Consider the following 24,268-nt stretch of genomic DNA (forward strand, 5'->3'; position numbering starts at 1 on the left):
CTGTTTCTGCTCCTGTTCCTACTTCTGCTTGATTACATTGCTGATTTATTGTTGTTGTTGTTGTTCTGCTCCTGCTTCTACTTGATTACATTGTTGATTCATTATTGTTGTTGTTGCTTCTGGTTCTGATTCTGGTTCTGCTTCTACTTCTGCTTGTGTTTGTGCTTGATTTTGGGGAAGAAAGAGAAAGGGCATTTTGGTCCGAAGGACGGTTTTAAAATTAAGTTAAACTTTCGAAACCATTTTGTAGCATAAGAAAGGCTTGGGACAAAATAAATTTTCGGCTTCTACGTTAGAGACCAAAATCATATTTAACCCAAATAATTAAATCGAAAAATACTCTCCGGAGTAAGTCACATCAGCTCCATCATTAAGTGTAAAAATCCTAACAAAACAATAAAATTTGCTGATATGGGTTGCGCGGCAAGATTGAGAAGCCCCTCTTTCCTTTTTTTCTTAAATATTTCAATTTGTTAAAATAAGATTAATATTTAAAAAAATGGAGCCATTGGCATAGGAAAATAATCCTTATCAGATCGATTGGAAAGAACTAAAATTGGATGAAAGGAATAAAATTATTTTATTTAAAAAAAATTATTTTGAAACGAAAAATTTATCAATTGTGTTAAAAATTTTAGAAATTTGTATTTTATTATATAATTAATTTTGTTACTCACTTCAACTTTATTATTCTTTTATATCAAAAAAAGTATATAATGTCACACTTATTTCAAAAAAAAAAGAAAATCTTCAAATACACGGTATAATGTATAATTTAAGAACAATAAGATAAAAAATATCGAGAATTTTATAATAGTATTTAAAATTTTCAATGACGATAATACAAACTACAAAGAGTTTAAATATATCAAATGAATTCTAGATCTCAATTCAATAGTTGCAATTTGCATATTTTATTTAAATTTAAATTTTAAAATTTAATTTGTATCTTCTTTTTTTCTCCTAATATATATTATTTTTGACAAAAAGTAGAAAGAAAATTATTAGACCAAAAAAATATTCTATCAAAAAATTATTATAAGAAGATTTATAATTAAAGAAGAAAATAATAAAAGTATTAATAATAATAAAAAAATAAAAATAAAGCTCATATTAAAAAAATAATAAAGTTCATAATAATAATAATAATAATAATAATAATAATAATAATAATAATAATAATAATAATAATAATAATAATAATAATAATAATAATGAGAAATGATGTAGCTTTTTTCTCTGTTTTTGGCCATCTTTTTTTTCTTTGTTTTTTTTTTTAAGTTACAAGTCATAAAAAAATAAAGAACATTCAAGAAAACAAAAACAAGAAGATCAATAGTAACTATATAAATCAAAATATATGGGAAAAAATAAACTATTTATGATAGAATTAATACGATTATATTTTATCATTAAATAAACAAAGTTAATACAAAACAAAATTGTATGTAAAGAGAAAAAAAAGAGTTAAAATATCTAAAGTGATAAAAAGATTATTTTTATAATTTTATTCTATCATGTATATATATATATATATATATATATATATATAAGATTATCAAATAATGAAAATTTTTAAAATGGCCCTCCAAATTGGACCCGTGCACCAATGTTGCCCCTTAGTTTTTAGTTACTCTAAATGAATCCTCTGATTTGAGTTCCGTGCAAAATCCTGGTCCTTCTACCCAATTTCAACATGACTCAGCAGTCAAAGCACTGAGCTGGCAGAGTTACCTCCACATAGGACGCCCGAATAACGTCGTTTTGTTTGTAGGGAGTGAATGAATGAAAACGGTGTCATATTATGATGGAGGGGAAGTGAAAGATTTCTTGGGGGAGGATTGATCATTCGTTAGTCTTTCTTCTACTTCTCTTCAAACGTTTCTTCTCCCTTTCGTCCAAAAAATGCAGTCACAATAGAGCATGTCTTCGTTAGCGATTTTTTGAGTTCATTGGCAAGAGAAGGAAGGATACCATTCGTAGAAAGTTGGTGAACCAGAGGGTATCATCATCGTGAGCATCAACAAGGTTAGCAATACAGTGAGGAGTTAAAGTTTAAATTTTTTTGGGTTTTCATTGATGGCTCTTCACTTGAGTTGTTGATTGAGGTAATTTCATCTTCGTTTGGTGTTTTGTTGAGATTTCTATGTTGTTAGATTTTTTGTGGTTACGATGTTAGTATGGGGTTTGAGTTGCTCTGTTTTTTTTGTTTTGATTCATTCACCCCTACAAGCATAATGACGTCGTTCGGGCATCCTATGTGGAGGTAGGTGGCACCGCTAGCTTAGCGCTACGGCTGCTGAGTCATGCCAGAAATGGGTAGAAGGACCAGAATTTTACACGGAACTCAAATTGGAGAGTATATTTAGAGTAATTAGTAATTGAGAAGCAACATTGGTGCACGGGCCGAATTTAGAAGACCATTTTAGAGATTTACTCAATTTTTTACTAAAATTAATTTATATTTATTATATTTAATTAATTGATATACATAATATTAAATTATGTGATATTTAAATATCTAATCAAATCAATTAGTTAACATAATTAATCTATTGTAACGAAACTTTCGACTTATTCGATATTTGGCATCATTACTATCTTCTCGAGTCTTCTTTCGTTGACCATAACGTCAAATTTATCAAGTTTGATTTAACAATGATGCTAATTGTATATTAAAATTAAAATTAATTATTTGTATAAAATATATATTAAAATATAAAATATATATTTATATATAAATATATAACAACTAATTTAATAATTAATTTTTAATATGTATTTAATATTTATTTTTATCTAATTAATAACACACCATTTTTAGCATACAGCCATAGATTTAGCACATTGTGAATTTGTGATAGTAAAACATATTACTAGCACATACAACTACTAAATGACATTAAAAACAAAGTTATGGGAATTTGAGAGATAGAAATAGTTCAGAAGTGCATACAAACTTTATTCTTCTTGAGTGATGCTATACAAGCATGGCTTCTTAAGCAAGCTAGCAAGATATATCATACACAATTTTCTTTTTCCTAGTAGAATGCATCTCCAAGAAGTCCACCAAAACATTTGAGAAGAACTCCTTCAATAAAATAAAACCATGCTCCGCGCCAATGAGGATTGATCCAAAGGATCGTCAGCATTGCCAAGAGCACCGTGACAAAGGTGGCAACAAAACTCCAATAGAAGGAAGTGGAATCCACTGCAGAATCATGGTGGTTTACCTCATCCAATTGAATGGGAGATAGTGGCGATGCTGCAATTCTTCTATTGCTAATACCCCAAGAGAGATATGGGTTTCCTTTGTAGTTGCTATCACCAAAGGTGCCAAATTGTCCTTGATCAGGTGCTCTACCTGATAAGTTGTTGTAAGACACATTGAAGATAGCTAATGAGTGCAAGTCTTGTAACTCAAGTGGGATCTGTCCGCTCAATTTGTTATTTGAAAGATCCAAGCTCTCTATACTTTGCAATTTCTTGAAGCTCTTTGGAATTGATCCACTCAGATTATTGTTGGACAGGTTAAGTGCAAAAAGGTCATGTAAATCTCCTATCTGATAAGGAATTTTTCCTGTCAATTGGTTAGATGACAAATCTAATACTGATATGTCTTCAAGTATATCACCTTCATATTCACGAGAAGAAGCTTTTATTGTGAATTGCACTTTCTGTTCCATAAACAAAAGCATCAAAGCAAGCATCAAAGTTTTCTCGATGATGTCTACACCTCTTGAAGAGAATCCAGGTATTCTACTCGGTGGATCATAAATTTCTTCTGAAAATCGTATCTTGTTCAAGCAAGAAGGAATAAAGCCAGATAAGTTGTTGCGTGAAAGGTCTAAGGCCTGGAGATTTTTTAACTGACATATTTGACTGGAAAGTTGGCCTTGTAGGTCATTACCTGCCAATAATAAATACCTCAAATTCGGGAGATTGTATATACTTTCTGGAATACTTCCTGTAAATTTATTGTCACTCAAATCCATCAACACTGACATGTTCGTCGATGCCTCGGGTATTTTACCAGTGATGCTATTTCCTTGCAAGTTTATGAACAACCTGTTTAAACAAGATGGTGGTAAGGTACCAGAAAGGTTATTGAAAGAGAGGTCCAAAATGACAAGTCCAAACCTGCAAAACTCTCTCGTTATAGAACCCTGAAAATTGTTCCTTGATGCAAATAACAAGACAAGCTTTGGATTTCCAGTAAAACTGGGAAGTGTTCCATTTAGCTGGTTATTATCCATAATCAAACTGGACAATGACAGGCATCCATTGAGAATGTGCTCATGTAAGTTTCCAGAGAATCTGTTATTTCCAAGATACAATGTTGTCAAATTTTCCATCTCTCCAATTGATTCGGGAATATGACCGCCAAACTTATTGTTAGACACATCCAGAAGAATTAAATTTGGGAAGACAACTCCTATGTTCCTGGGGAGCTCACCTTGGATTTTGTTGTCTGATATGTCCAAGAACTCTAGTTGATCCATGTGATGATAATTTAGATCAAAGGGTAGTTCAAAAGATCCTGTAAAACAATTGCCGCCAAAGTATACTCCTTCCAATTTTGTGTTGTTTAGAAGCAACCAGATGGGAAATGAACCAACTAGATCGTTATCTAATAGGGCAATAATTTCCAAACTGGTCTGAGATGAAAGGAAAGAAGGAAGTGTTTTTGTATGTGAGTTGACTTTGCAACTGGAGATGTCTAATTGTTCCAATTGAAATGATGCAATCCAAGGGGAGGTTTCGGTTTGCACTTGAAACGTTTCAGAATCCATTTCGTCGAGTTCTAACACCTTAAGCTTTGAATGGTTAGCCAACATGTTTAATGAGAATATGCCCTCAAATGAATTCATACCCAGGGAAAGGGTCTCCAACAATGCAAGGCTAGAAATCCAAGGTTCAAAAACGTTCCCGGTTAAGGAGTTTCCGAAGAGATCAAGAACTCGAAGCGACGTCAAATTTGCAACACATGCATCCAAAGTTCCATCGAATGCATTTCTATGTAAGTCTAGCACTTCTAGTTGTTTCATTTTACATAAACCTACATATGAGTAGTATATAACATGATTAGAATTTAATTTTACATCATGTCATCATGGGTATTCAAATTAAAGCTGAGGGTAAAAACATAATTCTTTTTTGGAGGTAACAATGAAGATTTGCTCACCTTGAATTGGGAGAGATCCACTGAGAGATAATTGACCTAATTTAAGGACTTGCAACTTGCTTAGATTTGCCAAAGCTTTACAAGAATAGATAGAGAAATACGTTTAGATGCTATAATAAGTGGGTAACAAAATCTGATATATACACATGATCATATTTAATTATTTCAACTTATTATTTTGGTTTAAATAAGAAAAGAAAAACAGGTTGCACCTAAAGAGAACTTGGTGTATGTTTGTAATTTTCTTCAAGAGGAAGTTTAGAAAAGCAGCATTTTTATTAAAATTTGGCCAATATTTAATCATTAAAAAAAATGAGTAATCTTTTATCATTAAATTTAATCTCACACTATTAAAAATACTAATGATAACTAATTGACTACAAATTACAAAACCTACTAGTCTCCTAGCATTTCTCTTTGTTTTATTTTTTAAAAAAAAGCATTAATAGTCAAATCTTTAATAGTAGATTTGAAACACGCTGAGAATATCCTCAAACATAGTTATCAGAATTGAATCGGTGATCAAAACGATCAAATTATTGGGTCACTAAGTTATTGATTTAACTGATGGGTCATTTATTGAACTGATTGACCCGATACTATGTAAATAAAAATATAAAATAGTCAAAAACTTAAAATTAAAATTTAAAATACATATCTTTACTACTAATATTTTAAAAATAACCAAACTATTCTAAAATAATATAGAACAAAAACAATAAGTATTTATTATTTTTATTCTATCAAATATTTTTATTTTGTTTTTATAATAAAATAATTATTATTTTTAAATTTTAATAATTTATTAATTAATTTATATTTATTATACTATTATATACTATAAGTATTTATTAAAAAAAATATTAATAAATATCATATAATTATAAAAAAATAAATAAATTTATAATTATTATTAAATAAAAATATAATTAATTTAAGAATGAGTTTATAGTTAAAAATAATAATAAAATATATACTTAAGATATCGTGTATTAATTAGGATATAATGTGAAAATAAAAAATATATTTTAAAAAGCATTGAAAATAACCATAATGAAATCAGCCTAGTAGTTATTAGGTTGGTCTTTATATTAGAAGATTCATGTTCAATTCTGCTCTCTAAAAAAATTATATTGAAATAAAATAAAAATATAATTTTCAATTATTTAGATAATTCTAATTCTCATATTTAATTTCCAACTAAATCGAACTAAAATAAGTTTAATTTGCAATTCTATTGCCAAATGTTAATATTTGAACTTGAAATATCGAAAATTTTTCTATCCGTTTCTATATGAGTTCAATAACTCAAGAAGCCCAATCCTGTTTCTATATTAAAGTTTAACTCGATCTGACCCAACGTGCTGACGGCTGATAGATCACCTATATCCAAAAGGGTTCCAATTCGGATTCTTTCATCCATGACCCGATCTAACTTAGGAAGCAAGCCATATGCTTCCCTCACTCCTCCAAAATCACTACGTGTAGAGGGAATAACTTTTTTTTTTTTTTTTTATGCATAAAACCTTCCTCATATTGAGGATAGTTAAGTGCCCTCAATCTACAGAGTAAGTTCTCCCATTTTGAAATAGTCAGCTACATTAAATTCACACTTCTATAAATATTACATCAACACAGGTAATTTTAATCCAGTTTGATATATATTTCTATTAAAATATCTGCTGACTTTAGCATTAGAATTTTATGTAGATACTTTCACCCATTGTCTCATACGCTCATTTAAGATTTGGTTATATAGTAAAACAATTGACAACAACAACTAAGAATATAATGCCTACTTAAAAAAAAAAATGGTCATTCTCTTAAGTATTTTTAAAATAATCCTTTCATTAATAAACTCTTCTTAATGGTGTTTTAAAATATAGTAGATCTTCCTTATTTTTATATGTGTCACTACAAAAACGAACTTTTAATCACTAAGTGAAAATATAATGTCAGTTCAAAACTTTCTCCGTTTAATCGTACTTAGCTTGCAATCGAATTTTGAGTTTACAATGTAATCAAAATGACTAAAATAGAGATAATAATATAATTTGTACCTGCGAGTACTCGTCTCGTTCTTATTTAGTTGGGGTGGGTAATTATCCAACCTAGTTCGTGGTGAATTTTGATAAGACAGTTGGTGCTTGGGGGGAAACGGGATCGGATATGGGTATATCCGGCCATGGACAAGTACTCCACAGAACGAATTAGGATACAAATTTTTATGATTCACGAGTAGTTCTAACAGGATAGGATTTATATAGAATAAAATAGTAGGAGTGAGCACGGGTCGGTTTGGTTTGGGTTTATGGTAAAATTAGAACTAAATCAATCAAATGTAATGGATTTGGTTTGGTTTGAACTTGTGATTTTTTGTACATGTATTCGAACCAAATCAAACCGATGAGTAATTAGGTACCCGATGATTTTAAAATTCATAAAACAAAAAATCAAATTTTTTTCTTAAAAATTCAACAAGTACAATAAACATGTAACATCAATAGAAATAATCCAAACATGTTAAACACCAAATACATTGAAAACTAAACTCATTAAAATCCAAACATATTAATAGTGAATAATCATTGTCTAATAGAAAAGTCATATATATTTTTTATTTTTTTTATTTAATTAATATATGATCGGGTTTGCGGATTGGTTCGGGTTCTGCACCCCCAAAATTAATACCCGAACTAATTACTAACAAAGACTATCGGTTTGGTTCGGATTAGAACCGATTACCCATTGATTCCAAAATCAATTTAATTAGTTCGGTTTAAATTCAGACGAGTAATCGGATATCCGCTACCCGTGCTCACCCCTATAAAATAGGACTAGATCCGAAAATCTATCCCTCCCCCCAATTGCATTCCCCCCAATTGCATTGTTATTCCTAAACGAAAAAAAAAATTGAATAAAAATCAACTATAGATAATATAACTAAGAAAAAGTTTAGGGGACAGCATTTTTATTAAAATTTGGCCAGCACTTAACCATCAAAAGAAAAGTGAATAATTATATACCATTAGATATAATCTTACACTGTTAAAAATACTAATTATAACTAATTAATGACTATAAATCACAAAATTTGCTGACCCTAACACTGTCCTTATAACTAATGAATTATACCTAATGCTTTTAGATAGATAATACGAATAACACAATAATTTCGATAAACCCACCAAACAAGATAAAAATGAATCCTCAAATAGAAATGGGTACCTTGAGTTGTCAAGCCGCCATAAAGATAATTAAAACTCAAGTCCAACATCACCAAGTTTTGCAGATGTGATATCTCTAAACAAATATTTCTAATCAGAATCTACAAATTAAACAAATCCTTATGTATAAAATAATATAAGAATTTAATTTTAATACATGAACACAATAAAAAATTTTACATACAATTATCCAATTAGATTTATGTATTTAGATAATTTTTTAAATAGTAAGTTTGAAAATTAATTATTTTTGTTAATATCGTAATATCAAGTTGATTTTTTACATAAAACTCTTTTAATTGATTTATACTTATAGTGCATGAAAATTATGTCCTAATAATTCATGCAAATTCATACCTTTGCTAGGAAAGAGTCCACCAAGAATGTTATTAGCAAGGTTCAAATTGTTGAGGGATGATAGACCAGAAAAGAATTCCATTACACTCTTCTTGAAGTTATTAGAACTGAGATCTAAATTCTCCAACTTTTTTAATGTTGACTTGCTTCTATTGCCTTCAAAAGATTATTAAAAAAATCACATCCATAACGTAACCAAAGAATAAAGATAATCATGCATATATTGTTTGAAGGGTGAATCACCTTCGGATAGGTAGTTAAACTAGTTTTAAAAAAAAGGTCTTATTTGACACATTTGGAATTCCTACGCAAAAAAAAGAAAAGAAAAAAAATAATAATAATATTAAAATAAAATAAAATAAAATTAAAAGAGTCTTTTACTTTTATTTTATCTTTTTCTCTTAACCAAGTGTATTATTTGGGAAAGAAAAAGAGGGATATTTTGAGAGAATAAGGATGAAATCTATATTATTGACACACATATACAAACAATAGAGCTAGAAATAAAAGGGAGATGGAGTCATAATGCATTAGCTAAAATAATTAACTTTTAATTTACTAATTGCTATAACTACCTGATGGATATTAGTAACTTAGAAAATGGGAGATTGAATATAGGCCTCTTTTTACATTATTTGTTTTTACTTCAAATTGGATAGAACTATTGAGAATCTGCTAAGTCTTTTTTTTTTAAAGTTTAGGAGACATTTTTATTTTGTCTCTTTTTAATAAAGGAGTTAGAACTGAATTGTATGAGTGAAAAGTAGCTGTGACGTCTTGTTGGTTAGAATAAGTAGGAGATAATTTTGTTTTGTCTCTTAGAAGATAAAATCAGAATTAAAACAGAGAAAAAAAAAGTGACACAGCCATATATCCTGGTTCAGTCACTATGTACAATGCGACTTATATCTAGTCCCTCCCACAACAGTGGTGAAATTTTCACTATCTTTCAAATATTACAAACACCAATTTTCCTAGGATTCAACCTAATCCTATCTGGGACAAACTCTGTAAAACCCAAAAAATTTGTAAAAATAATTAGCCAATAAATTAATTATTAATCAAAATAATTAGAAAATAGAATTTTATAGTTTAATGAGGTAGAGCTTATTAAAATAAGAATTTTGACACTAATTTTAAAGAATTTGGTCAAAAATTAGGCCAAACGAGCCGAATTGGACAAACCAAGCACGTATTGGGCCCAAGGCCCAACCCAATTCCTTAATATAAATGAGCTTCAGCTCATTTTCTTTCCTATGCATGTGAATAACGCAGAAACACAAGAGGGAAGAAGAGGGTAAGTTCCAAACCCTAACCCTTCACTAAATCTCATATAACTTTCAATTCGAAGCTCTGATCACTGCAACGTTTGCGGCCACACGACCATAGCGTCGAGCTCTGTAAAGCCCAAAACTTAATTAGGTAAGGAAGCCACTTTTTCCTTTTCAATTTTATCTTTCCCAATTTCGAAACTCAATATGAATTTATGCTGAATTTTGCATGATTTCGGTGTTTAGGTTCGAGTTAACTTGCAAGTATTGTCAGGTTAGCTTGTTTGAGTTGTGGGTCAGGTAAGAACCCTCAAACCCTTTGTGAAAATATTGAATTAGTAAATTCTATATTGATTATATTGATAATTGTGATATTAGATTAAAATTGGTTATCGGTTGGAGTTAATTTGAGAAATCGGAAGCTAGAGGATTAACTTTGGAGGCTGGGTGTCATTAGTGAGGGGGTTGGAGTTGTGGAGCTTGTGGTACGAGAACGCTTGAGGTGTTCCGGGTTTATCGGGAAATCGTTCAAGGTATGGTTTCGATTTCTCGTATGTAAAATATAATGTATTGTGAACACTTAGGCTAGTGACCCTAGGATAGGAATTGAATTATTGATGTTGTTAATTGGTTGAGGTGCATTGTATTGATTATATGGTTAATGGTTTTGAAGGTTAAGATTGATGCTCTTGTTGATGAATATGTAATTTGTACGCGATATTAATTGGTATGCATAATCGTTGATTAAGTTGAGTATTGTTGGAACTTGAAGTATTGAATATGGTTGAATTTGAAACTTTGAATTTGAGTTTGATGAAAGTGGAGAATTGGTAGGTTTTGGATTGAATGAGGAAGTTAGAAATATGTGTTGGGAAACATTTAATGCTGAATTGGGAAGGTTCGGGTTGGTTTTAAAAAAGGTTTATAATTGATATGCTTTGAAAAGTGGAGGTTTGTAAAGTTTTATAAAAACTATGATTTTTAGCCAACTTTGGCGGAGAATAACTTGGCCTCTGGACCTCCGAATTTTATCAAATTTTTTCCTAAAAGAAAATTTGATCCGAGAGGTTTACAGGTCTGAAGAATGGAGGAAAAATATTTTAAAACGAAAAAGTTATGCATGTTCGATGTTCGGTGTGCAAAACAGGAATTTTGGACTTAGCAGCTTTTTGCTTCTGCTGCTAAGCCTGCATACGCGGACGGCGGACCCCTTATACGCGGATGATGGTCTCTGCTCAGTGCCTCTGCGTAAGCGGCTGAGTGGCATGCACGCGGCATTGGCGAATTTTTCAATGATGCGTACGCCGGCGTAGTGATGCATACGCAAGCCCTGATTTTCCAAAGCATTAATTTTTGTTTCTAAATGTATTTCTCTAGCTTTCAAAACCCTTTTAAGACTTGTTTAAAGCCCAGTAGGTGGATCTTTGGGTAGTGAAGTATGATTTTGGGCTGTGAGGAAGATAACTTGTTGATGAAAAAAGTTTTGGAGTAATGAATTGTGATTGAGGAAGTGCGAAAATGATGGTTTGTAAATAAATGTGATATGTGACCCCGGATAGTAGGCAGTGGCATTGTTCACTTGCTCTGGGTATGAGATGAGGAAGGAGAATTATGAAAAACTAAGTTAATTATTGAATTTCGAATGAATATGATACATGAGAATGATTGATGATGAAATATTGATGAATTATAATTAATGATTGACTTGAGATTGAATGAATTCTTGAATGAGATATCTGCGCAGTAGCAATGATTGTGGTTTGTCCCGCTTGCTCTAGGTCAATGATTGTGACATCTGGGCAGTAGCAAGGATTCTGGTTCGTCCCACTTGCTTCATGTCAGTGATTGTGACACCTAGGTAGTAGCAGCAGTAGTCGATTATTCTGCTTCCTCCAGGTTGAGCTTTTAAACACCCTCATGGATAGTAGTCACAATAGTGGTTATTCCACTGACTTTGGGTTAAGCAGATAGTAGTAAGGGGATTGTAGCTCAAACCCGCTTGCTCCGCAAAGGGTGTTTCTGTCTATGGTTAGCTACCAGGACATGTCGGTTTGGTTACATAACCGACAGATGATATCATTAGCCATAGAGCAGACATGCATCATATGCATTTGTGTGTCTTGTTTGATTCTGCATTAATTGGGCTTGCCTACATGATTATTATGCCTACTTGCTAAATTTGCTACCTATTGTAATTGTATTTTACTTGTGTTTGCTATTGTCTACTTGCTTGTCTGTGTGGTTCCCCTGGAGTTGGAGGTTTTGGAGGAAAGTAAATGACGCAGGGTTTCAGTTAGAGATTAGTTAAGATTTAGAACCTTAGATGACCTATCCTATTTGTGCTTTACAATTTATTATCTTTAAGTTTTATAATCTGATTGTCGAAGTTCTAGGATTGCCTTTGCCTTTTCCAGGATATTATATGTTAGAGATGTGGGCACTGTTACCATGCTGAGAACCCCTGATTCTCATCCCATACAACATTTTTGTTTTTCATATGCAGGTCGAGAGGCACCTCGATAAATGTCTGGAGTTCATTCTGCAAGCAAAGATTGGGATTACTATATTTTGGGTTATTCTATGTGTATATTTCTGTGTGTATATATATATATATATATATATATATATATATATATATATATATAATATTATATTTCGCCTTTTGAATGGACTTTTGGAAAGATAGGTGTTCTGTTTATGTTTCTGGGACAATTTTAGGTTGTATATATATATGTATACTCTGGCCGACCTTTGCTTCGCAGGTTGAGTTAAGAGCTTGTTTATCATGTATCCTTGACCTTCTATTCTCTTTGTCTATATATGCCTATATATTATGTGTTTAAGCTTTCTTCGTACGCAAGTAAATGTTATTTTCGAGCGTTACACTTTTAATTTTATGGTTTTGCTTTAACTATCCTTCAAAGCTCCTCGTATAGTACATTTTTTTTAATTATTATATATATACATATTTTATTTTAGAGGTCGTAATACCTGGCCACCCTTTGCTTTACGACTCGAGCGTAAGGTTCTGTATGGTAGGGTGTTACATTATGGTATCAGAGCAGTTCGTTCCCGTAGAGCCTGGAAAATGGACTGACTATACTTCTGAGCATACTCTAGTTATGTGTACATGCTGTCTAGAATGTTTGCTTGACATATGTGGCATGAATGTTCATTAGCATACGTTTGGGAATTCGAAGCACTAGCCTTAAGATATTAAGACTGATCACCTTAATATCACTCGTCTAGTGTGAATAGAACCCAAATGGTGACTCGTGGAGGCGAGCGAGGTGATACGGTGGACTTTATGGTTGCACTGGTGAAGTGGACTATGTTTAGTTAGTAAGTGAAAAGATTCAAGGAGAGTTTAGTTAAGATTGATAGATAAATAAGTCCTTAGTGATTTGAGATTATAGTGGCGCAGTGGAAGCTTGCGGATAGTTGCAATGAGGAGTAGTAGAGGATGATTAAAAATATTTTAGGCTTATGTGACCATTAGCACTGATGAGGATTGATTGGTTGGTTGAGGAATTGTATAGAATATGTATGGCTTTGATGAATGATTGACGGAATGGATGAGTTTTGAATGATGAACTTGAAGAGAAATTGGAAGGTGTTGGGAGTTTTGGAAGTATGTTCGAATGAGAGTTGTGGAAGGTTTTATAAGAGATGAGGCAAGTTAGACATCTGATTAACTATTGAGAAAGAGTTAGATGAAGCTGAGAGTAAAACAAATTATATAACTTAGGCTCGGACTTGAATAAGTTTATGATCTTGTACCTGAGACTAGAGAATGTGAATTAATGTTTGAATTAATGTTGGGAGAATGGTAAAATGAATGGTAAAAGGTCGGTTAAATCTGAGAGGGCATATATGAAGATTTGAGGGTGAATTTTCGAGGACGAAAATTTCTTTTAGGAGGGTAGGATGTAAACTCCGCAAAATTTGTTAATAATTAACCAATAAATTAATTATTAATAAAAATAATTAGGAAATAGAATTTTATAGTGAGGTAGAGCTAATTAAAACAAGAATTTTGACAGTAATTTTAAAGAATTTGTCCCAAGATTGGACCAAACGGGCCAAACCAGACAAACTGGGCCTGTATTGGGCCCAAGGCCCAACCCAATTCCTTAATATAAATGAGGAGGTAATGACCAATTCGGTACCTGAAAGATTCAAACGATGACATTTTGGTACCTGACTATTGTTATTGACAAAATGATACCCGAATGTTTTAAAAATTTGCCAAGCGTGTCCACGTGCTTGCCAGACCATAGCTCCGGTGAGCACAATGCTTACGTGGACACCGATTTTTGCTGACAAGAGAAGTTTTATATGAGTTGGAATTTGTAATTAAAAATTTGATTGGCCTACCTAAAAATTAAATTAACCTAATTCAATTTAATTTTTTTCCGAATTTAATTTTGCCCTAAAACCCAATTAGCAACTGCTGTTACTAGTTACTGAGTTACTATGACTTTGTGTGTCACTACTAGCAAAACTCAAAGGTCACGTAGAGAGGGAGAGACGTTGCTCTGGAAGCTTGGCGCGAAGAAGAACGAGACTAGGCAAGAGACATTGTTGAATCAAGGGTAAGGGTTTTCAAGTGGCATCATTGGCTCACCATTCTTCACTAGGAGCAACCCTACAAAGAGGTACGTTCTGCTTCATGTTCTTTGTTTAAGTAGTGGCCGTTATTGTGGTTTATTTTGTTTGCTTGTGACATCTTGTTTATTCATTGTATCTTTCATCTACTATTTCTTAGATGGATCGTGTAGTTACATTTGTGTATCATCACATGGGTTGCTTGAAAAGGGGTAGAGATGGTAATGTGATATATGAAGGGGGTTTAGTAATTGAGATACACAGGGTGAATGTGGAGACATGAAATTTATTTTTTGTTGAGGGGTTATTTTTAGATCTGGGTTACCCTGGATATAATGAAGCGTATTGGCTAGAACCTGGTTTCGACTTAGATAAGGGTCTTAGAGTGCTTAAGACGGATGCTAAAGTGATGAGGATGTGTGAGAGTGCGATAAAAAATAACAACACTGTCCATCTCTATTTTGATCACCCCATTGATGCCAACCCTGAAATCCTTGATGACGATGTGGTGTCTGATGGTAGCAGTGAGAGTGTGGTTGAGGTCAATCCACCAGGTGATGAGAGAAAAACTGAAGTTGTGAATGAGGCCACTGGTGAGGTTAATCAGTTGAATAAGGCTTTGATTGTTGTTGTGAAGGAGATTTTGAATGAAGTTGTGATTGAGGAGGATGTTGATGTTAACGAGTCAGACAAATGTGAGAGTGGTGTTATGAATGAAGATGTGAATCACGGGAATGGGGATAAAGACATTAAAGAAGATGCAGCTCCAGAGAAGGTTGTTAAGAAGCAGAGAAAGAGGCATCCAAGACCACCACCAAGTGGTTTATCCCAAGAAAGAAGAGCTGCTGAATCTGAACAACTTGAGGGTAATCCTCGAGAAGCTAAAACAGTAAATTAATCCACACATGAGACCGATGATGATGATGCACATGTTGCCAATGAAGGTGCTAACATTGAAGAACCAGTTGTGGATGAGTTGAGGCCAGAGGAACCAGTTACAGAAAATGCAGTAGGTAAAATTATTGTTCCTGTTTTGTTATAGCATGTTTGGATAAGTATTGCATCATGGCTGGCATATATCAACTGATGTTTTAATAGATACTGTTATACAAACAAATGAAAGGACAAATACAAGGAGAAATCATCCACGGCCTCAACCATCTGGGCAGAGAATTGTACCTGGAAAGGATGATGAAGCACCAAGGGTAGAGGTGCCTAACCCGAACAGAGCAGATGAAGACAGTGGACCTGAGATGTATCAATACGAGTCTGATGAACTATATAGCCCTCCTGGATCTGATGATGAAGATGAACCTGTATTTTCTCAACATAACCCGAACACACCATTTGGGAAAATTACTCTGCAATTGAACATGGAGTTCGAGACCATGGAACACTTTAAAGCAGCAGTGCAGAAGTACAACATACAAATTGAGAGATAGGTATTCTATCTTAGGAATGAGAAGAAGAGGTGCAGGGTGATTTGCTATGACCCCGACTGCCCTTGGTTGTGTTACTGTTCGAGGACTAACTATCCAACAATAAGGAGAACATTACAAAGAAATAAAATATCATTCTTAAACTCTTAAACTGTCCATTGTCTACCTACTTATCCAAATAAAACATACTCAAAGCCAGATTTAACCCAAACAATATACATATAAAAATCAATAACAACTCAACCCTCTTCAGATGCTCCTTCATGTCATTCACCACAGATAGCACCATCATCATCCTATCCCTTTCCTGGCCATCACTACACTCCAGATTGATTTTTCTTTTCTTCTTTGGTTCTACTTTGCCCACCATGTTGCTATTCTCCAAAGAAACTTCTCCTTTCACACATTGCTCTTCTATTTCATCCAACCATTGAAAATACCCACAACGTATTTGTGTGTTCTAGCACGGCACAAAAATTTCATGAATCAGAGGGCGATTGAAAACTAAAACTGAATAAGCGGAGAAAGTAAACCCAAGAAGATTGCATCATTTCGTCACGTATCCATCAACATTCTAAGCTTACCTTCCATATAGGACAACGTAGAAACCATCTATCAGGGTTGCTACTTGTCTTCGACTTCAACGGAACCACTGGAAGGAGACAAAAGCAACACCCATCGTAGGTTTTACTTACAATTTCTGAACTACCATCCACGTTGAAGGCTTGAATGGATGAATGCTTTCTCACGGTTGCAGCTTTTCCACGAGCCCTAGTTGCTTGCATTTTCCAAATTTGGATCCTGTACTACGAGTGAACGAAGAAAGCAAAATTGGGTTTTAGGGCAAAATTAAATTGGGGCAAAAATTAAATTGAATTAGGTTAACTTAATTTCCAGGTAGGCTAATCAAATTTTTAATTACAAATTTCAACTCATATAAAACTCCTCTTGTCAGCAAAAATCGGTGTCCACATAAGCATCGTACTCACCAGAGCTATGGTCCGACAAGCACGTGGAAACGCTTGGCAAATTTTTAAAACATTCAGGTACCATTTTGTCAATAACAATAATCAGGTACCAAAATGTCAGCGTTTGAATCTTTCGGATACCGAATTGGTCATTACCTCATATAAATGAGCTTCAGCTCATTTTCTCTCCTATGCATGTGAAAAATGCAAAAACACAAAGGGAAAAAAGAGGGTAAGTTCCAAACCCTAACCCTTCACTAAATCTCATATAACTTTCAATCCGGAGTTCCGATCCTCACACCGTTTGCAGCCACGCGACCACAGCGTCAAGCTCTACAAAGCTCAGAACTTAATTAGGTAAGGAAGCCACGTTTTTTCATGAGATTTTTTTTGCATTGAGTGCTTTCTTCATGGCACGACTCTCCATGAGTGTTAATTTTCCTTAATGATTACTGAGTGACAAGAATTAGAACTAGTTGATTAGCTGCAGAAAGTGCATACGGATCTGCTGTGGTTAAAGGATCTTGAAGATCTGCAGAAGAAGAAAAAATAATGTGGAGATTGAACGAAAAGATCTCCCACACTCAGTCTCATAATTAGAGCATTCATTTCATCAAGTTATTGAATCATTAAGTTAAATGACTCTTATCAGTTTTGTTGTTGGACTTTGAGTATGAGACTAAAAAAATAGAGAAAAAGAAGAAAAAGTTTTAGAGAGTGAAGATGAAGGAGTTATAAAGAGGGTTGAAGGGATGTGGATGAGTCTGGATAATGTCATCTAAGATAGAAAAAGAGAAATAATTTTGAGAAAATAGTGGTAAAATTTATATTATTGAGTTTAGGTTATATATATATATATATCAGAGCCTAATAAAGAAGTAGGAATATTCTTATTAATATTAGACTAACACTAATTCACATAAAACTAGAATTATTTATGATTTACTGTTTATTTTTCCTTGTACATAATTTATAAAGAATCTAATTCTTCGATTTGGAAGTATAGGTCGTTTCTTCCTATCATTTTCAAAACAGTAGTAGTAAGACCTGCTGGAAGGGTATTAAGACTAACCTGTCAATGTTCTTGTAAATGATAAGAACAAAACGATAAAGATTTCTGGTGGCTATGGATCTGGTGAAAAAAAAAAAGAGTAAAAACCCAGTTTCAATTGATAAGTGCTAGTTTAATATTTATAAGCATATTTTTATAGAACTAAAGGAGAGAAATGCTATCAGATGTTTTGAATTTATGTCAAAGCTAATCCGTTCTATATCCTATCGCTTTACCATTAAAAGCCCTAGTAATCCAAGCTCTTCCACACATTCACAATCCAATCCTCTTATTGAAAAGGTGACTTTACTTGAGGAACTCTCTCACAAACATAATATCTTTGACGAAGAGGTCTGTTTTGAAGATATTAATCAAGTTATAGACAATTGGGAGATACCAAGCATCTCCCAGAATGTGCTATACATTCCAGAAGAAACCAAACGCAGCGGCAAATCTAATTATATATTTAAAATGGCTAAAAATAACATCCCTCTAGAGCCTAAATCCAGTGAGAAATTTCATCTCTTAAACAAACAATCTATACAAGAATATACTAGAAGGTATAATTACCTTTGCATCGGATGTGTTCAGGTTGCAATTAAACCACTCATCAGAGAATGTTTAAATGCTTTTATCCTCACGTGTCTAAGAGATATTCGGCATAACAATTTTCATGACTCTCATAGGGACAATTGAAACCATTCTAGGACACGGTCCAATATATTTCAATTGTTTTTCAAACAAAACAATGAGTTTCTTAGATAGAAATATCTTAGATTCATTATTCTTGAATATCCGGCTTCATGGTCTAGACATAAAAAAAGGATCTATTCTTGTAGCTTTAATCTATAGGATTCAATATAACGTCATGAACACTTGTAATTCTCGATTCTTGTTAAAAACAAGTGATCGAAAAACAACTTTATTTGTCACAGACATGACAAAGACAAATGTAACCATACCACATCTTTATCAAATAGGATGAAATTGATCTTCCTAAATCTTGGGCCATAAACAGAGTTATACCTAGTCTTCCTAGACAAGTCTCCCAACTCCAATAGATTAAACAAGATGAAACTGGTAGAGTTGAAATCTTTTTTAATAGAAAAAATTCATTCTCTTCAAGGTCAAAAGCAGGTTTACCTATAGATTAGACTTTGCCTCAATCAGAAGGTCTCTTTCGATCTCTTCTCAATCTTATTTTCGAAACCCACATACCAGAACCACCAACTCTGAAATTAATCTTACAAAATTACAATCTAATTCTAACATTTCCAGATCTATCTACCAAAAAAGAGAGAGGATATAGACGAACAGTCTATTTAATCCCCAACATATTCTTTTTTAAATGATGATGTCCATGTCATCTAAAAAATTTACTATTGATCAAGAATTCTTACGTAAAAATATTAACTATAAAGAATGAACACTTTAGAAAGAATAATTTTTACAGACTTACAAGGCATCACAAGTCTTAAATTTTAGGAAAAAATATTATAACTTTCTCGAGCAAGCCAAAATGATATCTCATTCTTCGAATGGTTTTATGTATATAGCATCAAATATAACATAGATTATCATTTCAAAGCTGAGATGAGCATATCTCATTTTACGAACGTCATAATAACTTAAAAATTTAAGGATGGAGATTTAGTTAAATCTAAGTTTTCCCTAATAAAAAAATTTATCCCTATAAATACAATTGATGCAACACATAATTCCGTTATGGCTTCGCCTTTCAAAACAAAAAATTTGGACGAACTCGTTAAGCCTAAAGACATAAAGAATATTATAGAACAAGCCAACTATACTAATAAATACCTCCAAACCTTAGGATAAAAATTCAGTTCTAAAAACTTTAGCATATAAGAGGCTTCAACATCTAAACTGCTGAAAAAAAAATCCTTATTTAAACCTTTCAAAATCAGCCACAAAGCTAGACAAAGCTGCAAGTCTATTAAAATATCATAATTAGGGAACAAAAGTAGAAAAATATCAAAGAGGATCAGAAAAAAATCAATGTAATTTGTTAGGATATTATTTCATAATTAGTGTACTTATTAGCGTACTCTTGGTCTATATATTGGTAAGAACCTTGTAATCAAAAGTGACAAGAAATCAATGATACTTTCTAAATTATTATTCTTTTCTTTCTTAAACCCTTTGCACCATCATAACATGGTATCCGAGCATAGTTAGGTTCTGGGAACTCAGAAGTAACATCACTGTCCCAGCAATGCTACCAACCTAAAATCAACCATTTCTGACGAATTGACATTACAAATTACAAATATGCTACGCAATAGTCTTGGAATACGATCATCACAAACCAATTTTGACAATTTGTCAATTGGTTTCAAATTAAATGGAGATAATTATCCATTATGGGCAACTCTGATGAAAAAAGCAATTGGTGGAAGAGAAAAGAAGGTTCACCTAACAGGGGTACCTCTGGCACCAGCAAAGACGGAACCAACATATGATCAATGGAACAAGCAGATCAAATAGTTTTTACTTAGATTATCTAGAACATTGAAGCAAACTTGATGAACAATGTGTCTCAATTTCCTACTGCAAAGGCATTATGGGACGGTCTGGCACCACTTATGGAAGCGGTACCAATCCGATGCAAATCTACGACCTACATCGACGAGCCAACACTCAAAAACAAGGATAGGATACTTTAGAGGAATTTTGGAACAAATTGCAAGCCATATGGATGGCCATCGATAGAAAACAACCAAATCCCATGAAATGCCCTGAAGATATTCTTATTTTCAACCGACTAAAACAAGAATAGAGGTTGTATCAGTTTCTTACTAGAATTGATGAAAAATTTGAAACAATCAGAAGGAATTTATTGAAACAAGAGACATCTCCTTCAGTCGAGTCCGCTTACACCGCTCTCCATAGGCAGGCGGCACGACTTCAGATCTTGAAGCCCACCACCGATGATGTAGGCGATGCATCACAAGGAGAAATTGGGATCGAACTAGCTGCAAAAAATAGAGCAAACTAAGATGTACAAGGACGTAGCCACTCAAAAACTGCTTTCAAGCATTTGTCACCACGGGACAAGGAGGATAAAAGTCATCTCTCCTGCACACACCGTGGAATGAAGAAACACATAAAAGAAAACTGCTTTAGAATTGTGGATTACCCAGATTGGTGGAAAAACAATCCCAAGTCATCGAGAAATTAGAGTAAGAGAGCCGCCGCTGTGAGCCTCCCAGAGGTCACCAGCAGCAGCGGCGGTGAGGCCAGAAAATAGGAAGCAAGTCGCGATGGCAAGGCAGCAATGACAGTAAGGGCTAAAACTGTGCCAGATGGTAAGAAGGAAGAAAGTTTGTTGAGCCCTAATAGATTTTATGGCTCAAGGACTACTGAACTCTTTGACTGCTCAGCCCAGATCGCGACTCAATATAAAAGAGAAACCCAAAATTAGAATCCAACTAAACAAATAAATGAATGAATTTTTTTTTTGTAGGGCTACCGATACTATGACTCATAACCTCCATGATTTTAATAGCTTGACTATACCCTCAAAAGCCCATATTAAAATAGCTAGTTAAAAATTAATTGATGTTAAAGGAGGAGGCTCCATTACCTTTTCAGAAAAATTAAAATTAAAAAATTATCTCTATGTCCCTGCACTATTATCAAAATTATTGTCTGTTAGTCAAGTAACAAAGGAACTAAATTGTGTGGTACTCATGTACTCTACCTTTTGTCCTTTACAGGACATTCTTACGAAGAAGATCCTTGGGCGTGGTACTGGGCGAGAAGGCCTTTACTACGTTGATGAAGTAGCACACCAGGGTCATGCCATGCTTGCTCACGAAACGTGTACTAGGCAACTTTTGTTGTGGCACAGGCGTCTCGAACATCTTTCATTTGGGTACCTCAAGTTTTTATTTTCTAATCTTTTTACAAGTAGCACTGAATTTCTTAAATGTGAAACTTGTATTTGTGCAAAAAATTATAGAGTTTCTTTTCCTCCAACCAACACTAGAGCCAATTCTATATTTTCTCTAATACACTCTGATGTGTGGGGCCCATCCCCTATTTCCAATAATAATTTTTAATATTTTGTGCTATTTGTGGACGATTTCTCTAGCAAGACTTGGGTATATTTTTTAAAACACAAATCTGAAGTACCTAATAAATTCTTTGCTTTCTACCAAACGATTCAAACTCAATTCAACAAAAAATCAAAGTACTTCGTTCAGATAATGATGGAGAATTTATAAACCAATCAATGCGCGATTTTTTATGCAAAATGGCCTTATCCATCAAACTTCCTGCCCAAATACACCCCCAACAAAATGGTGTGGTTGAGCAGCAAAATCGTAAGTTACTTGAGATAACTCGAGCCATGCTTTTTGATGCACAAGTTCCAAAAACTTTTTGGTCTAAAACTATAGCGACCTCTGTCTACTTACTGAATCGTCTACCTACCCAAGTTCTCCACCACAAAACACCGTTACAAGTCTTGGCTACTCAGACTGCAATTCCGTCTTTTCTAACCTTACCACCTCGAGTATTTGGATGTTCTGTCTTTGTCCATACCCCAAAGTCAATAGTACTAAACTTGATCTTTGTGCAGAAAAATGTGTTTTCATTGGGTATGCTATACACCAAAAGGGGTATAGGTGCTACAATCCAATCACACGTCGTGTTCATATGACCATGGATTGTGATTTTTTAGAATATGAATTTTACTTCAGCTGCCAACATGACATTCAGGGGGAGAACAATAATGAACCACTAAATTGGCTAATAACCTTTGTTGCCTAGAAACTGTTCAAACAGAACAAGCAGATGGAGCTACCGAGCATACTTCACTCAACGTAGGAAACAACTCGGTACATATAACCAGTGAGAGTCCTTTTGAGAATGTCAGAAAAGAGGTAAGATTGCCAATCTAGTAATTTACTCCCTATTTTCAATAAGGCTACTAACAATAACAGTATAGCACTAGAACATGAAGAGCCAGAGTCTAATACCTTTATTCTTTCTCCAAGAAGAAACAGAGGGATGCTTCCTGATCGGTACTCACCAGAACATGTTCCCCGTAACTCAAAATACCCGATAAGGGTGGCTAGGGAAGGAATAGCAAATGTTGCAAAGAATTTTTTCACCATACTCTTGATAGAAGACATTCCAAGAACTGTTCGAGAAGCCAATGAGAAAGTTTAATGGCGAAAAGCTATGAATACAGAAATGGAAGCTCTAGAGAAGAACGGAACTTGGGAGAAGTGTATCCTACTGATAGGAAAAAAGCTAGTCAGATGCAAATGGGTTTTCACCATTAAACACAAAGCAGATGGCACCATTGAACGGTACAAAGCAAGGTTGGTGGCCAAAAGTTATACACAGACCTATGGTATCGACTACACTAAAACTTTTTCACCGGTTGCAAAGATTAATACCATCAGGGTGTTGCTTTCAATAGCAACAAATGAAGATTGGCCACTCCATTAATTTGACGTCAAGAATAATTTCTTGCATGGAGAGTTGAAAGAAGAAGTGTACATGCATGCTTCTCCAAGTTTCTCAACAGGATTTAGAAAACATGAAGTTTGTCGGTTAAAGAAAGCTCTTTATGGGTTTAAACAATCTCCACGTGCCTGGTTTAGAAGATTCACAGTGGTTATGAAAAGGTATAGGCACAAGCAAAGCAATTCTGATCATACCCTTTTTTTGAAAAAAATGGGAGATTTAATCACTTGTCTAATAATTTATAGGGATGATATGATCATAACGGGAAGTGATGCTGAAGAAATTATAAAATTGAAAAGGAACCTATTTACAAACTTTAAAATGACAGATTTAGGAAGATTAAAATATTTCTTAGGAATAGAGGTTCTACGATCTAGCAAAGGACTTTTTATCTCCCAAAGAAAGTACATTTTGGACCTTCTGGCAGAAACAGAAATGGTAGATTGCAAACCAATAGATATGCCCATGCAAATTAATCACAAGTTGAAGATAGTTGAAAGTGCCACCCTAGCAGATAAGGAAATGTACCAGTGACTGGTTGAAAAACTAATTTACTTATCACATACTCGGCCTGACATAGCTTATGCTGTGGAAATAGTAAGTAAGTTTATGCATAAGCCACAAGAAAATCATATGAAAGCCGCCATGAGGATAGTTCGA

At 33.6% G+C, this 24,268-nt stretch overlaps 1 protein-coding gene across 13 annotated transcripts in view; it reads right to left on the reverse strand.

Annotated features, from left to right (window-relative positions):
- Positions 1-2,902: 2,902 nt before the first annotated feature.
- LOC112703544 (receptor-like protein 14) overlaps positions 2,903-24,268 on the reverse strand; it is a 33,659-nt gene continuing 12,293 nt past the window's right edge. The window contains exons 2-8 of one of the 13 annotated variants that reach the window (XR_011864171.1): positions 8,770-8,925; positions 8,414-8,488; positions 5,186-5,260; positions 4,141-5,059; positions 3,911-4,068; positions 3,635-3,797; positions 2,903-3,563 (exon numbers count right to left, since the gene is read on the reverse strand). Coding sequence is in view for 12 of the 13 variants with exons in the window: in XM_025755029.3 (XP_025610814.2) it covers positions 3,042-5,059; positions 5,186-5,260; positions 8,414-8,488; positions 8,770-8,925 (2,324 nt within the window). In the remaining variant the exon portion in view is untranslated. Of the gene's footprint in view, positions 5,060-5,185; positions 5,261-8,413; positions 8,514-8,769; positions 8,926-15,827; positions 16,548-16,671; positions 16,894-18,127; positions 18,188-24,268 lie in introns of all 13 variants that reach the window. The other 12 variants (XM_072199700.1, XM_072199697.1, XM_072199698.1 and 9 more) reach the window with 12 other exon arrangements.

This window comes from Arachis hypogaea, chromosome 7, assembly GCF_003086295.3.
Source record: "Arachis hypogaea cultivar Tifrunner chromosome 7, arahy.Tifrunner.gnm2.J5K5, whole genome shotgun sequence".
Lineage (NCBI taxonomy): Eukaryota > Viridiplantae > Streptophyta > Magnoliopsida > Fabales > Fabaceae > Arachis > Arachis hypogaea.